Source organism: Meriones unguiculatus, chromosome 10, assembly GCF_030254825.1.
Source record: "Meriones unguiculatus strain TT.TT164.6M chromosome 10, Bangor_MerUng_6.1, whole genome shotgun sequence".
Lineage (NCBI taxonomy): Eukaryota > Metazoa > Chordata > Mammalia > Rodentia > Muridae > Meriones > Meriones unguiculatus.
In genome coordinates, this window is record NC_083358.1 from 76232368 (window position 1) to 76248933 (window position 16566).

The window sequence follows — 16566 nt, forward strand, 5'->3', positions numbered from 1 at the left end:
AGTGTTTAAAATGCCAAAGGTGGGAGGATCGAAGAAATAAGTATGCAAACCACCTGGAGTACACACACGTTTTAAAATCCAGTTCATTTGAGACAGGAATTCATATCCCAGACTGACCGCACAAATTGTGTGTAGCCAAGGTTGGGATTATAGGGTGCACTGCTGTGCTCAGTGTTCCCTAGACTGAAGATCTAATGAAAGGATGGATGATGGGCAAATACAGCTTTCTAGTGATTCTGCTACATGCTATGCTGAAATGCGGTGACCCTTGAACCTTGCTTTGAAGCTCTACAAGAATTCTATTTCACTGTTAAAAAGTAGTCGAGATACCCCTTTATCCTAACCATGCATGTTCATAATGGGTTTTTACATGACAGTACAGACTATTAGGATTATTCTGTCCTTGGTAAATGGAGTAGTTGACTAAGTGGGAACTCATACATGTTAAAAGTACAGGAGAACTAACCAAGGTGGCAAAGAGCATGATGTATACATGCTTAGACCAGGATTTATAGGGTAGTTTTAGGGAAAAAAGCAGAGCCGTGAATGTTTGCTACATATATACAAGCCATGCTTGTTCCATACAGTTGATGATCCCATGTTTGAAAGGAAAGAAGTGAAAACCTCGAGCTCTTAGGCACATGCTTTTTTTATATGAGCAAAAATAAACAAATAAAAGGATTACCCCAGGCAATATTGGCACCATTCATGGAGAGATTTGGAAGTATGGGAGTCAATAGTATATTCAAATTGTCGAGGAAAAGAGGGACCTGACATGAAGAAACGCGACCACTGTGCAGCAGGCAAACTCTAGTACAGAAGTGCAGCCCCACTGGGCAGCTGCACGAGATGAACGCTGGAGTCCAGGCTGCTCCTGAACTGCTTTCCTGGGTGTTTTTTTTTTTTTTTAAATAGGACAAACAATAGGTAATCTGCTTATAAATATGACTGGAGCCTTGAAAGTGCTTAAGATGCGTGGTGGTTGGGGTTTCTCTTTGTTTTACTAAGGAGATTTCCCCTCATTCTAGAAATTAAAACCTTTCCTCTTCAACCCAATTACGTGTTAATGGAGGGCCTCTGTGAAAAAGCCTTTCTTTGAGGTCCAGAAGTGGAAATGATTTGTTCTGAAAGAACTCCCCTGACAGATCGCCATTGCCCAAGGCTACTCTGAAGGTGGTCTCGCCTCCCCAGAATGCTGAGCGGCACTTTAGATTCTAACAGTTCAGGTCCCAGCGATGGAGGGTCTGTCTTTTCAAAGACTGAGCACAGCATCGTGGCTGCTTACCTGATTGTGGCAGGTATGGGGGCTTATTCCGTCAGCTGCTTCTCGGGGGAGGAAGGCAGAGGTGTGCAGTGTGGGCTAGCCTGTAAAGGGAGATGGTGTACTGTTTTGGGGGCTGTACAGGGAAAATGGACATGAAAGAATAAATGAAAAACACTGTTAAGGCTGCTTCTTGACATAGGAGATTTTGATAATTAGTGAGAGGGAAGGAGCAAGAAAAACTTGCTAGGAAACGAAGTTTTAAAATAAAAATTGTCCATAAATTTGGTTCTCACATTAGATTCATGAGCAAAGTATGCATGGTAAAAACATGCTTTATATCATTTACTGTTCTCATATGCATGTTGATAATATGCTTTTGTTGATGCAAACATCAGATTGAGCTAAAGGCTTGTTTGTAGGGAAGGGGGTGAGAGAAATGACAAATCTATAAAATCTGTAAAAGCATGGCTTTTATAATCAGCAGCCACTCAATCTCAAACTGTGTGGCGAGTTTTAGTAACTCATTGGGTTCATTGCTTTTTGGATTGGCTTTTATGAAAAATTTCGAGTGTGTTTCTAAAAACGGTGAGAAATATATCTCCAGTGTCTCCTTTACAGCTGCTCAGTTTTCACCTCACATTTGACTTGGGCTATAGATAACAATTTCCGTTTAATTTTAGTGGTACAGTAGCTAATTCATTTTTGTACTACTGTATGGTTAAAAGGAAAAAGTGGGCCCACTGTTCCAGAATTACATGCAGACACTGTGTCCAAGTTTTGGCTCAGTTAAATATATGTGACAAGGAAAATCCCACACTGATGGGGCATTTTGGAGGCTGAAGCACTAGAATTGCTGAGGATTCTGGAGACACCTGGGCTACAAAGTGAGACTCTGTATTAAAAAATAAAAACAAACAATGACAAAACAAACTAGTCACAGATTAGTATACAAGGGAAATTTTTTAAGAAAATCTTGTAGCTGCTTTTCAGTTTTGTTACGCTAATTCATACAGCTGAAGAGCTTGAGACATTTTTCAAACACACATCTCCAAGTGGCTACTTGGCTTTGCTCACAGGCCTTTTTGTCAGCCCTGTGATGTAACTTGGAACATTAGAGGGTGCAAGCTTTGCTTATGTTTTGTAGAGGAACTGAACGAGGCACATCGAGTAACCTCTGTGCTTCTGTTCTGTGTGTCAATATCTCTTGTTCCTCCTATCCCCTCATTTTCCTGCTTTAGCAAAACAAAAAACAAAACAAGAAAACACTTGGACTCTCAAGTGAGAATGAAAACGTTGAGGAAAAGGATGCCTATATAGAATTTTTAATTGTAGAGTTTATTTATTTTATATATGTATTTAATTAATTTTTGAACCAGGAGTTTGCTGTATTGTTTGTACTAGCCTGGAACTAGCAATGGAGGCTAAGGCTGGCCTTGTACTTAGGATCTTCCCGATTCTGCCTTCTGAGCGTTGGGATTACCGGGGTGTGCTGCCACCATGCCTGGTGTAGCTGTAATTCAATCTATTTTCACTTACATGTCTGTGTGTTGTCTTCGCGAGTAGTGACTGCCGCATGTGTATCTACAGAGCCCAGAAGAGGTCCCCTGGAGCTGCAGTTACAGGTGACTGTGAGCTGCCCCATACAGGTGCTAGGAACAGAAGTCAGGTCCTCTAGAAGAACAGCAAGTGCTCTCAACCGCTGAGCCATCTCTACACCCCATTACATTTAATTTTTATTTTAATCTTTCATTTGGATTTTCTCTCCTATAAACTCTCACCAGCTTCCATTGCTACTGACATTTTGTCAATTTAGTATGCTGTTAATTTAGGTTAATTTGGTATTAATTGACCACTTAAAGTCGCAAATGAGAGTATGATAAATATATGGATTTGAAATAATTCACCATGGGTGAAATGGTGGAATGGTTGGCTGAAAAACGTGGCCGAGTATTAGGCAATGATGGACCACATAACCTGTAAGGCTACAGCTGGTCGTTGAAGGGTTAAATGGGGACAGTATGATCTGATGTGCATTTCAGAAATGTGTTGTGAGACCATTCAAGTGGGCCGCTGCTGTGACCTGAAGTTGGAGCCAGGGAGACTTAGCACAAAGAAGTAGATTCATTCAAGGGCTAGAAGGTAGAATTGCTGATTGACTGTGGGGCTGAGAAAGAAGAGAGAGCATTGACTTCTAGGCTGTGCTGGGGTGGGCTACCAATCAGTGATGCGGTTCACAGAGATAGGAACACACCTGGAGAAGAACAAGTTGGAGGTGGTGGGTGATGCCTCTTGAGTTCAGTTGTACACAAGGTCTTAAGTTTTACAACCCCAACCTCAGATGCACTGAAACCACTCTGACTGAGGAAAGCAAGGGGTCTAGGACAGAGAGCTGGAAGATTCATGTTTAGGCATGGCAGTGTGGAAGAAAGATTATCAGGTAGACCAAGAAGAGATGCAAGGGTAGCTACAGGAACTGGGGTGGGGCAGGGTTTTCAAAAGAGGTGAAAGTGTAGGGCTGCTTAAAATTTAGACTTACGAATCTCAGTACTCTAGGAGGCAGAGGCAGGCAGATCTCTGTGAGTCTGAGGCCAGCCTGGTCTACAGAGCGAGTTCTAGGACAGCCAGGATGACACAAAGAAACAATGTCTTGAAAAACTAACTAACTAACTAACTAACTAACTAACTAACTATATAAATTGGACTTGGCCTGAATTTTGAAGGTTGTCTAGCATTTGAATATACAGAGGAACAGCATGGGGCATTCTAAGTGGGAAAAATATAACAAAGTCAAGATTTGCAGCTTGATGTATTTGACCAACTGCTAGAACAGTGGGCTTACATCACATGTGTGGAATGAGGATAACAACAGATTAGGGCAGAGAGCCTAGAAAATTACATTAGGACTTTGGGGTTATCATTCCTCAAGTGCTGGGGGTACCCAAAGCTTTCAGTAGAGCCATTGCTTATTCTTTTATGAAGCAAGCATACTGTACTAGCCATGTGGAGGAGAGAGAATGGTGACTGCTGTAAAACGATGTTAATGAGGTTTGGATGAAAGTACCAAGACAGAATGGAAGTTCTTACTTAGCTGATCTTTCTGTGTGTTGGTGTTTGGGATTATTCCCACTGGCTTGGACAGTAAATGCTGATTGCTCATCAAGTAGTTCTTTTCATGGGAAACACAATTCTCTTCTGTTTGTTACATAACCTTCCTTCTAGAGTCAGGTCCAGTAATGGTTCCAGCTTCTCCATTGAAACTGATCTTCACAGCAACCTCCACCATTGGGACCGGAGGATAGCCTACATCTGGCCCATGAAAAACATTCGCATCCTTTCAGCCTATAGGAAATGTTGATCCGGCTAACACTGACACCCAGTGGACTCTATAATAGTTCTTACTGTCAATGGCCACACTAGCATGCTGGTTAGTAACTTTAGTCCTCAAGCTAAAAAGGTGTCTGAGCCTGGCCAACTGTGGGACACTGAAAACACTGAATTCTTGATTCCAAGGCTGAGAATGGTATCACCTGTGGCGTCCCAGAAATCTGGCTTGACCTCTTTGGATGGTCAAATATTGCAATATGCATTCTACTGTAGTGTGTTTGCGCATCTGTGTTTCAGGCCAGCTTTGGGATGGGAGGAGGGGGTTGGGGAAGAAATTTAGTTTGCCACAGGAGAGGGTAGCTGGTCATTCCTGTATCCTAAAAACCAACATGTTGGAGTTGTGAAAGCTACAGGAGGAATTTAGGGACAGATGGTGGATGGTGATGACATTTAAGCCAGCCTTTAGTGCTTCTGCAATCAACAGGTTCTTTGTGTTTTAATTTCACTTCTGTTTTCCAGAACAATTTTAAGAAGGGAAGAACCTCTTCAAACAAAATGACTAAGCTGGATTTTCTGTCTTTTTTTTTGAAATAACTTAAATATTTAATTTTTATTCTATTTAAGCATTTGAAGTTAAACAAAATGCACGATCCTTTTGTGTGTATCCTTAGGTATAATAAGCATTCTCAGCAACATAATAGTTCTGGGCATCTTCATTAAGTACAAGGACCTGCGGACACCCACGAATGCAGTGATTATTAACCTGGCTTTCACTGATATAGGGGTCAGTAGCATTGGCTACCCCATGTCTGCTGCTTCAGATCTGCATGGAAGTTGGAAATTTGGATATGCAGGCTGTCAGGTACTGGAGATCTTTGGAATGAAAACGAAGTGAAGTAAAGCAAACAGATGCCAACCTAAATGTCTTTTAAAAATTCCAGCCGGGGCTAGGGAGGTGGGTCAGTGGGAGAAGCGCATGCTGTGGGGGAGCAAGGTGACCTGCATGGTAATACACACCTTTATCCTCGCTTAAGGGAGGCAGAGACAGGCAGGTGACCGCAGCTTGTGGGCAAGTCAGTTTAGCTAAACACCCTGTTCAGAGAGATGCCCTATCAAAAACAAAATAAAGTGGAGAGCTATAGAGAACCCGTGTCAACTTCTGGCCTCCAAATGCTCACACACCGGTGTGTATACCGGCACACACATGTACACACACAAATACATCACATGTACAAAGCAACAAAATAATTCAAATTTTCAAAACAAGATATTGTAGGATAATAGATTCATTGCTTTGGTGGAAAATAGATTAGCAAGGACAGAATACAGTTATTTTTTTAAAATGCTTTATATTTTATGTGTAGAGTATTTTGCCTACATATATGTCTTGCCTGCATATATGTCTTGGACCCCATGTGTTCAATGCTGTTGGAGGCCAGAAGAGGGTGGTAGATCCCCTGGAACTGGAGTTACAGATGGTTGTAAGTGGTCCTGGGCTGCTGGGAATTGAATTCCGGGTCAGTTGGAAGAGCAGCCAGTGCTCTGAACTGCTTAGCCATTTCTCCAACCCCACGGATACATTCTCTAAGAGGATTTGTAAGATCACCAGTCATAAAATTCCTCAAACCCAGAGAAAAGAAACCAAGAAGCTAAACAATTCGCATTCAACTATAGAAAAAAATAACCTGCATATTCAAATAAAATATACATATTAAAATTTTTTAATGTATATTCCCTTTCATATCAAACAAAATAGTTAGTGGTAATTATATCCTCTAAGAAATGTACTTATGTTACCACAGTGTTTTGTTTTGTTTTTTAACTGTTGAAGGTCTGTGGACCAGGTTGTCCTCAAACTCAGAGATCTGTCTGCCTCTGCCTCCTGAGTGCTGGGACTAAAGGTGCGTACCACCACACAGAGTTTAATTCTTTATTCTTTTAATTGCAAATGCTAACTAGCAAAATATAAGAAGCTATCCAACATAAGATCAGGTTTAATTCTTCTTTTGTAGAAAACAAAAAGTCGCTTTCTTTTAATTGACTCAAACAAACAAACAAACAAACAAACAAACAAAAAAATCCCATCACAAAGCTGGTTTAAGGGAGCCACTCAGACACTGTCCAGTCCCAAACTCTGTACATCCCAGTGAAGTTTTATACAGTCAGAATGGCATCTCAGATGCAGCAGACCTTTGCCTATGGCTTTATGTTTTTATTCTCAATTACATTTTGTTTTTATGGTTCTTTCTACTCCAGTACCCAGAAAGGTAAATTTACTTATCTATCCTGAAAAGAGAAAAATGTATACTAGAGTTAAAAGATAGAAAAACAATTAGCTATCTATCCTTTTTCATAAGTGTTCTATCCTTTTGCCTATATCCATTCTTCCTCATCACCTAATGCTAGTGTCCCTGGTCTACTTTTCAAGTTATATACTGTACACTGAACCTGTTTACATTTATGCATTATATTACAGGCAATATATTACAGGCTAGTATCCACACATGAGCGAGAACATGTAGTTTTTGTTTTGTGTTTGGGTCACCTCTCTTAATATTACACTTCCCATGTCCATCCATTTTTCCCACAAATTTTATTTTTTCTTTACAGATGAGTAATATTCTATTTTGTATATGTGTCACATGTTCATTATCCAGTCATCTGTTGATGGACATTGAGTTTGGTTTCATTTTCATCCTGTCATAAGTACCATAGCAATGAACATGGATGAGCATAATAGAATATCTTAAAATTTTTTTAGATTTATTTATTTGTCTTCTTTTATGTGTTTTGCCTGCAGGTATGTGTGTGTACCATATGCATGCCTGGTGCCCATAGAGCTCAGAAGAGGGCATCTGATCCCCTGAGACTGGAGTTATAGTCAGTTGAGAGCCGCAGTGATGCTGGGGTCCTTTGCAAGAACAACAAAACTCTTGTAACTGATGAGCCTTTTTCCCAGACCATAGCAGATTATCTTTTATTTGTTTGACAATTTTATACATGTAAACATCTTAATCATATTCACCCAACCCTTCCTCCACCTATTACTCTTGAGGCATCACCAACACATCTCTCTGTCCCCTGTTCCTCTCTCCCTCCCTCCCTCTCTCTCTCTCTCTCTCTTGCTCTCTCACTCTGTAATCCACTAATTTCATTCAGTGGGTCATAGAGTGTGAAGTTGCCTACCGAAGTGTTAACTGATCTTGGTTTGATCTTGTGCAGGTAACCATAACTGTAGTGAGTTCATGAGTGCCATGGCCATGTCATGTCCAAAGATAACATTACATGGCAGTCTTTCTCCTCCTCCAGTTCTTACATCCTCTCTGCCACCTCTTTTGTGATGGTCTCTGAGCTTTTTGTCATGAGGAATTGATAAAGATGTTCCTTTCAAGGCTGAGCACCCAGTTATTGTCAGCACTTTGACCAGTTAAGGGCCTCTGCATTAACCCCTGTCTACTGCAAAGAGAAGCCCCTGTGGCCAAGGGTACAGGGTAGTACTGACCTGTACGTATAAACAGATGTCTAGAAGGCAATCTAACAACATGCCCCTTTAGGAAGAAAACAGCGGTTGGTACCTTTTGTCCAAGTTTATAGTATCATGCGTGAATTTCTTCCCATGGAGCAGGCCTCAAATGCAGTCCAAAAATAATTGGTTATGTCTGTAGCCTTTGTTTCACTGTTTCACCGTATGGGCATTTAATATGTTTGAGATGTATTCTAACAATGAGGCAAAGCTGCAAATGAGTAGGGCTGGCAAGATGGCTCAGCAGGTAAAAACGCTTGCCATTTGCGAGGCTGACAACCCAAGTACATTCTCTGTAACCCACATCGTTAGGAGAGAACCAACTCCCAGAAACTGTCCTCTGACCGCCACACATCTGGCATGTCACCCACATGTACACATATGTATATACACACACACATACACACCATATATACACAATAAAAATGTAAATGTTTCGTGGGTGGGTGTTGGAATGACAGACTATTTCCAATTTTGATTTTCAGATTTATGCAGGACTGAACATCTTTTTTGGAATGGTGAGCATTGGCTTACTCACAGTTGTAGCTGTGGATCGGTACCTGACCATCAGCTGTCCTGACATAGGTAATGGTGTGTTTCTCGTCTTTCTCATTAGGTAACAGTCACTGAACATGTAACCCTTTTAAAGTACAAATATAATAGTTTGTAATCAGGCTCGGTCTTATTTCTCTAGAAACCCTTGTTCAAAAGTTTTGATGGCTTCCCACATCACTTAAAATTCAATCCAGATGTCAATAGACATCCTTCAAGGCCCCCCAGGATTGGCCCTGGTTGCCTTTCTGGCTTCGTCCTGGGTCCCTCTCCCTTTAGGGTACTGGCCAGGTGTTTCACCCTTTGAGACTTCTGTATGTGTTGTTTTCCTTGGCCTGCAAAGCTTCTGTTCCTGCTCACCCTCTACACGTCTATCATTCGGATTTCAGATTGCCTTTTTTTTTTTTTTTGTAAGAATGTGAAGCCCCATAGACAGGCTTTGTGTGCTCTACGGTACTCTGTAGAGAATGTACTTGATGACTGTGTTGGGTCATCAGTGGAACCAAAGTGAGACCTATCGCTGTGAACAATACTAACGCGTCGCGTGCTTCACAACAGGAAGAAGAATGACCGCCAACACCTACCTGAGCATGATCCTGGGTGCCTGGGTCAACGGCCTGTTTTGGGCTTTGATGCCCATAGTGGGGTGGGCTAGTTATGCCCCTGACCCTACGGGGGCTACCTGTACCATCAACTGGCGGAAAAATGATAGGTAAGAGAAGTGTTTACATTTTATAGCCAAACGCTGAGGTCGATACGTCTTAACCCTTCTCATTTGAGTGTTTCTTAAATAGACTGTAGCAAAGGCTTCCTTGGCAGTGATGGTTTCATCCAAGGGGGAGACAAACAAAATAGTGGGTTATGCTTACTTGCAAATCAAGGTCATCTGGCTCCCTTTGTTTCCTCTCTTTGTTCCTTCCTCTGTCCTCTGTTTAGGCAGCAATGGGGACACTCTTCTACTGTTTACTCATCTCAAAGTTGGAATCACAAATGGGAAGAGTGTTAGCGAAGCTAGAGAGTAGTCCATTCTAACCAAAACGTAGGCCACATCTGTACTGTCTTTTCTAGATGCTCTGGTATTCAAGCATATTCTAAGGGTTCCTGTAAGAATTCACCACGAGTTAATGATGCGCCTCTAGGTTTTCCATGAAATTGAGGGTTCTTATAGTTCACTGAGGGAAATGAAAGGTGAGTCAAAAATAAAACAAAAAAAGTTCTCTAAAATATTTTTATGTAAAGAGTCAAACTTCAGGCTACACTTCAGCTCTGCTATCATACTGTGAAAGCAACCATCAAAAGTATGTAAATGAATGTCCATGGCTGCATTTTAATAAGATGTTATTTACAAAGATAGTTGGCTGGCAGGAACTAGCCATCAGCCATAGTTTAGTGGTCTAACTGAATTAGGAACTATAAGTCAAGCATTCTTCCTACGCCTGCTATGTTCAACAATAAAATGACTGTTACTACTTTGAGCAATTACTTTCTCTTCCCCTTTCCTCCATTTAGGGCATTCAGTGAGTTGTCATGATTGTTTTTTCTTATTTCCAGCTCTTTTGTGTCGTACACCATGATGGTTATTGTGGTGAATTTCATTGTGCCCTTGACAGTGATGTTTTACTGTTATCACCGTGTCACTCGATCCATGAGACTTTATGCTGCTAGCAACTGCACTGCACAACTCCACAGACACTGGACAGATCAGGCAGAGGTAACAAAGGTGAGAAGTCAAAGTCCTTGAGCTGTATGGGTAATAAAGTTTTAAATGTACACAGCTGAAGAGTTCCACGGCCTCCCCCAGTTTTTACTCCCGAATTCTTTCTGCTGTTGTTTGTCCCCATGTTGCTGAATACTATGCCTATGTGCTCCTTGGCTGTCTCGGTGAGCTGCGATCCCTGGACTTCCTATTGCACAGACTGTGAGGATTCCTGTCAAGCCTGGTCCTGATCGTCCCCACATCTTTCCCTCTGCCTTTCTTCTCATCCTGCAACATGGTAGCAGTATTTGTTTACATTACAAGGCTGTCTCTCCCCTTTCGGTTTGTTTAAACACTCCAGACACATGGTTCACTTTATTTTCTCTTTGGAGCTGAGTCTCCCTGTACCCGAGTGCCTTGATTTCTCCTGGTTGGGCTGCTCTGTAAGCAGAGACTTTCTCTTCATCATATAAAAAAAAGGTACAAAGGGCTCCTTTTCACATTGTCTACATGCAAAATACTCAGCCGAGTGGCTACTGTTAGAATCCACTGAGCTTAAGATAGGACTGTCTTTGGAAAGTTTGTTGGATTGAGATTAGCAATAACGAAGGGGTTGGGCCATTGTCAGTAAAACTAGAAGCTGGTAGGAGAGAGTTTGCATGCACTTTTGCTTGAAGCCAACATCCTGTGCTCTCCTCAGCACATCCAATGAAAGGGTGCTCTTTGGAAGTGTCTAACACTCTTAGACACAATGTCATGTGTTGCTAATACAGCCATTTGCAAGGCTCTTATTATCACAGATGACTTCAGGAGCCGACACAAAAACAGTGAGGGCAACTTCTTTTTATGTGACCAGCAGAATTCTAAGGTAGCTTTTCCTGCTGCTGTCGATGTTTTAGTCATGCAAACCTTTTAGATGCTAGTCCTGGTAATCATCTCTTTTGCAGATGTCTGTGATAATGATACTGATGTTTCTGCTGGCATGGTCCCCTTATTCCATCGTGTGCTTATGGGCTTGTTTTGGCGACCCAAAAAAGATTCCTCCTTCAATGGCCATCATAGCTCCGCTGTTTGCAAAATCCTCTACATTCTACAACCCCTGTATTTATGTGGCTGCAAATAAGAAGTAAGTTGTGTTTATTATGTTTCTGAATAAAATGGTAACACAGAAAGAATGTTAATGGCAGCGGCTAGTGCTCTGAAACATTCACAGGTGAGGGACAGAAGCCTATGACAACTGTCTTGGTTAGGGTTTCTAATGCTGTAATAAAATACGATGATCAAAAGCAACTTGTGGAGAAAAGAGTTTATTTCAGCTCAGAGTTCTACATCACAGTCAGGGAAGTCAGAGCAGGAACGATGGGCAGAAACCTGGAGGCAGGAGCTGATGCAGAGACTATAGAGGGGTGCTACTTACAGGCTTGCTCAGCCTGCTTTTCTTTTCTTTGTTTTTTTTTGGTTTGTTTTGTTTTTGAGACAGGGTTTCTCTGTGTAGCCTTGGCTGTCCTGGACTCACTTTGTAGACCAGGCTGGCCTCGAACTTGCAGAGATCCACCTGCCACTGCCTCCCCGAGCACTGGGATCACAGGCATGCACCACAGTGCCCGACTCAGCCTGCTTTCTTATAGCACCCAGGACCACGTGCCCATGGTGAGCTGGGCTCTCCCACACCAGTAGTCCATCAAGAAAATGCACCACAGGCTTGTCCACCGGTCAGTCTGACGGGGGCATTTTCTCAGGTGAGGTTCTTCTCCCTCCCCAGACAACTCTAGCCTGTGTCAAGTCGACATCAAAGCAGCCAGCACAACACGCTAGTTTATAGTTATTTGGCTTAGGCAACTGGAAACTGCCAAGACCTCATATATTGAGAGTTGTACTCCTGTGACAGACTCTTCCCACACGGTGGCAGGAATGTCCTTGGGTAACCCAGAGCCAAAGTCTACCAGCATCCAAAAACAAGCTTCATCTCAAATGACCACGTGGCAGACAAATTCCTGGCTAGTCACTGATTAGCTGGGTTTGTCTGTGTTACCCTACCAGGTATATGGAACAGTGTTTTCCAGAGAAAAGAGTAGACAAGGCAGCAATGGACTCTCAGTGGGTAAAACAGTTGTATGCTTACCAGGAGTGGTCAGTCACTGACTATAATAAAAAGTTCTTGTCCCTTCTCAGAACTCCTAGGTGAAGTTTAGATTATTTCGTTCTCTAGTACTGTCGGGTGATGAAACAATTTGTTGTGCTAAATCTTGGTAAGTCACAGAATGCTGCTGCTGTGTCTGTTTAAATGTGCTAATGCACAGCTTTAGCTCTGGATATATGACGACACACAGAGACTTTAAGATGAGGTGGAGCACATAAGGAGACCAAGGATATATCAGGAGGTCAGAATCTGCTGGAGGTTCTCTCAAGCGCCATTCTCAAGCGCCCTCAAATCCAACCGGCCTTTGCGCAGAGGAAAATGAATCCTTAGTTTAACAAGTAACTCATTGCCCAGTAACTCATTGGGCGGTTGATGTTTCATCTTAAACATACATAGCTATTGAGTTATCGGGTGTCCTCCACGTTTGTCATCAGTGGTGCAAAAGTTGGTCTTTAACTGTCTGCCCTATATATTTAGGAAGGTTCTCAACTGGAGATATTTTAAGTTGGGTGCAGTGGTTTATTTAGAGTATTTATTCACAGTAGTTGCTCTTTAGACATAATTGAAAATGCTTTCATGTCATTATAGAATAGTCATTTTTCTCTTGCTTATGGCAGGTTTCGGAAAGCCATTTTTGCCATGTTTAAATGCCGGCCTCACCAAGAAATGCCCGAGACAAGTGCTGTACAAATGGATATGCCTCAAAGCCCACTGACTCCCGCAAGAATCTGAAGTGCCAGAAAACAATATGCCACCAAATAGTTTATTTGTTTTTTTTTTTTGAGCAATATGCTCATTTTATTTTAAATATGAATCTGTTTAGATCAAGTGCGCACATAGACTGTTGCCTTACTGGACCACGGGTTCCTCCTACACAGCCAGCACAACTCATTGTAGAGCCTTCACTGCGTCCTCGAGGATAAGTGGATAGCTGAGTCTGCTTTGATGAATCCAGGCGCACAAAACTACAGTCTCTTTTCTTTCTCCTTAGAAGGCCCACATTACAGTGCCCTGATGACCCGTAGCTTGACCAAGTTTTCCATTAGACAAGAAACAAAATCGTTGAATAAAAATTATAATCCTCAGTAACTACTGGCTGAAATGAGTTAATTGATGCTGTCGGCTATGAAAAGATGTTGTTAGCATGTGGTACATGTTTTCAAGTGTGCATGTGTGCCTCCCAGCCTGCAGAGGACAGAAGAAGTCATCTGTTGTCCTACAACTGAAATTACAGGCAGTTGTGAGTTACCCAAGGGTGCTGGGAACCAAATTCAGGTACTCTGGAAGAGCATCAAAAGTTCTTAGCCACTGAGCCATCTCTCCAGCTTCTAAGTTATCTTTTTCTGAAAATATATATTCCTATATCTGCCTCTAGAATTAAGTTCAAACAGAGCCAGGCTTTTTGTATTTTTGCCCTTTGTTGTATCCTGAACACATAGACTTATTCTGTCGGTCATATAGGAGGCAACCATGAGCGGATTTGTAGACTCAAAGTTTGTCATGTTTAACGGCTGTGACTATTAAACATAACACAATATACTATTACTTAAAAAGTAGACAACTAAACTGCTTCCATTTTTTACTTAACTTTTTCTTATGAGACCTGGTCTCCTTCTGCAGTCCAGGCTGGCCTCAGACTTGTGGTACCCAGTATCTCAATTTCTGGAATTACAAATGTGTACCACCATGCCTGGATCAATGTTTTTTCACTTTCATAGATGCAAAATTGGGAACACATTAATACAAATATCTTTGCAGGGATGGGTATCAATTTATTCTATCTGAGTCTTTATCCGGGCTAACTTTATTGGATAGAAATATAAAAGAATCTTATTGTTGCTGGCTTTCTCCATGGAGTGGGTCTGCACTGCGTTGCAATGAGTTCTCTCTTCATATTCTTATAATAATGCTCTATCATATTTCCAAACTATGAGTTATATACTGTACCGTGAATTCATTTTACTTCACATCTCTGTATATTCATGTGAGACTATACATCTTTATCTATTACCTGCCCTCTTATAAATTGCCTCCTTAACACCTTTGTCATATTAAAGCCCTGCCTGCTGGTTTCATTGAGACAATTCTCTTCATGTATATCATGGTAAGTTGTTATAACAACTTCCTGCTTTAGCTCCCCATCCTCTGCCCTTTCTCACTGCAGTCATACATTAAATCCATAGCCAACTCTAAAAAAATGCATTTCTAATCCTTCTGGCCAACCTCTCAGATCAATAATTTTTCTTGTCGCTGTGGCAAAAGCCACTTAATGGAGGAAGGGTTCATTTTGGGTCACGATTGGAGGGACTTGAGCTCAGCATGCAGGAGAGGTGTCAGGGCTGGTCCCATGGTATCTACAGACAGGAAGCAGAGTGACATCAACTCAGGTGTTCACTCCCTGTCTCCTTTTCAGCCCAAGACCCCAGCTCTGGGGGTTATGATGCCTATACTTAGGAAGCATCTTTCCACCCCAGTTGCCCCAGGCTAGAAAGTCCCTGATAGACATGCTCATAGATGTGCTCCCTCGATGATTCTGAGCCTGTCAGTTTACCATCACACCTGTAAAGGAAGACCGGATGCCTTAGCTACAAGGCCAAGACGCTGCTTGCCGTGACTCAGGGAGACTTTTCAGCTTTTTGTAAAACTCCAGGGGCAGCACTAACATGTGCTGTGCTCCTGGAGAGCTCAGGGTGCTCTGCGCCAGGAGCTGTTGGCTCATTCAGCCCCCACAGTTATGCTGCTTACAAAGACAACACGCCAGGAGTCTGTGCCTCGTCACAGAGCAGTTAGATGGCTGAGACCGTATTAGCTAGAGAACTGCTTGTGGATTCTAGTTTGCAAAGCCTTGAGTTCATTTCCAACAACAAAGAAGGGACAGCTTCACTTTAATGTGAAGGACTTCAGTGACGCACTAACAGTTAACGCCGTATCAATCAACTAATGTATACAATAAGACTGCCCGTAAACTTTTTTTTTAAGATTTATTTATTTTATGTACATGAATGTTCTATCTGAATGTACACCTGCACACCAGAAGAGGGCATCTGGTCCCAGTATAGATGGTTGTGAGCCACCATGTGGTTGCTGGGAATTGAATCAGGACCTCTGGAAGAGCAGACAGTGCTCTCAGCCACTGAGCCACCTCTCCAGCCCCACCTGTAAACTTTGAATCTGGCTCCTGATAGCCACTGGGCTGGCTAGCCTGAGGCTTTACCACTAAACAGCTCTGCTATATTCAATTGGCCACCAGTTCTCTGGGTCAAAACACCCATCAACCTGATAACACAAAAACCATTTTGGTCACTGAATGAGCAGCGTTTCCCAACAACATATTTTCCTTTTCTTGGGCTCAGACTTACCACCCACTAAAACCCAGAGCTGTCTCTCCTCCCTGCACCTCCAGGACCAGGAAACTGTGGAGTCGTTCTTTGATGCAGTTTTCATCACCCCCACACCTAATCAAGTGATCCTCTTTCCTCTGTGTTTCCCGAAGCCACACGGAGGTGGCAGCCTCACCGCTGCTCAGTAGGACCATAACCACTGGGGCCCACCTCAAGCTGGCAGCTCCTCTCTTGCTGGCTCTGAACCCTTTGTCCAGGAAAGCTACCTGGAAATCCCATGTAATCTGTTGATCTGATGAACCTCTCATGGCTTTACCTTTAAAGTTTTCCTGCCTGGAGGCTGAGTGTGGCTTTTTAATAGGGCTTCTAAGACCGTCTTCTGTGCTTGTCTTTCTCTGTGGTTCTCTTGAAGCTTCACACACACACACACACACACACACACACACACACACACACACACGGCACACTCTTTCCTGCTTTCCTCTCCTGGCTCGGGAGCTCATGTGCCACTCAACATGACAGCTTTGCCTGATTACACAGGCTGAACGTGATGTTCTCTTGTGCTTTCTTATTGACTTGTGCCTCTCTTTATCATTCAAGTTCCTTATGTCCTGCTGAGTGACCACGTGTCTTTATCTTTGTACCTCTGGTCCTTGCTTTGGAGGTTGGCAGGTACTCGGCAAAGGAACAGCTGCAATATGATTTTTTTTTAAGACAATCAAGCAA

The 16566-nt window shown here is 42.4% G+C and overlaps 1 protein-coding gene across 3 annotated transcripts; it reads left to right on the forward strand.

The window, feature by feature from the left end:
• Window positions 1-1192: 1192 nt before the first annotated feature.
• Rrh (retinal pigment epithelium-derived rhodopsin homolog) lies at window positions 1193-13521 on the forward strand. Of its 3 annotated transcripts, XM_060393282.1 has the most exons (9): window positions 1193-1298; window positions 5260-5450; window positions 5623-5645; window positions 5973-6069; window positions 8597-8696; window positions 9222-9375; window positions 10215-10383; window positions 11307-11485; window positions 13117-13521. In XM_060393282.1, the coding sequence occupies exons 1-9, from the start codon at window positions 1193-1195 to the stop codon at window positions 13229-13231; spliced, it is 1134 nt and encodes a 377-aa protein (XP_060249265.1). In that variant the 3' UTR covers window positions 13232-13521. The 3 variants fall into 3 exon arrangements, with proteins under 3 accessions (XP_060249265.1, XP_021501095.1, XP_060249267.1); XM_021645420.2 differs by lacking the exons at window positions 5623-5645; window positions 5973-6069; XM_060393284.1 differs by lacking the exons at window positions 5260-5450; window positions 5623-5645; window positions 5973-6069; window positions 8597-8696.
• Window positions 13522-16566: the final 3045 nt, after the last annotated feature.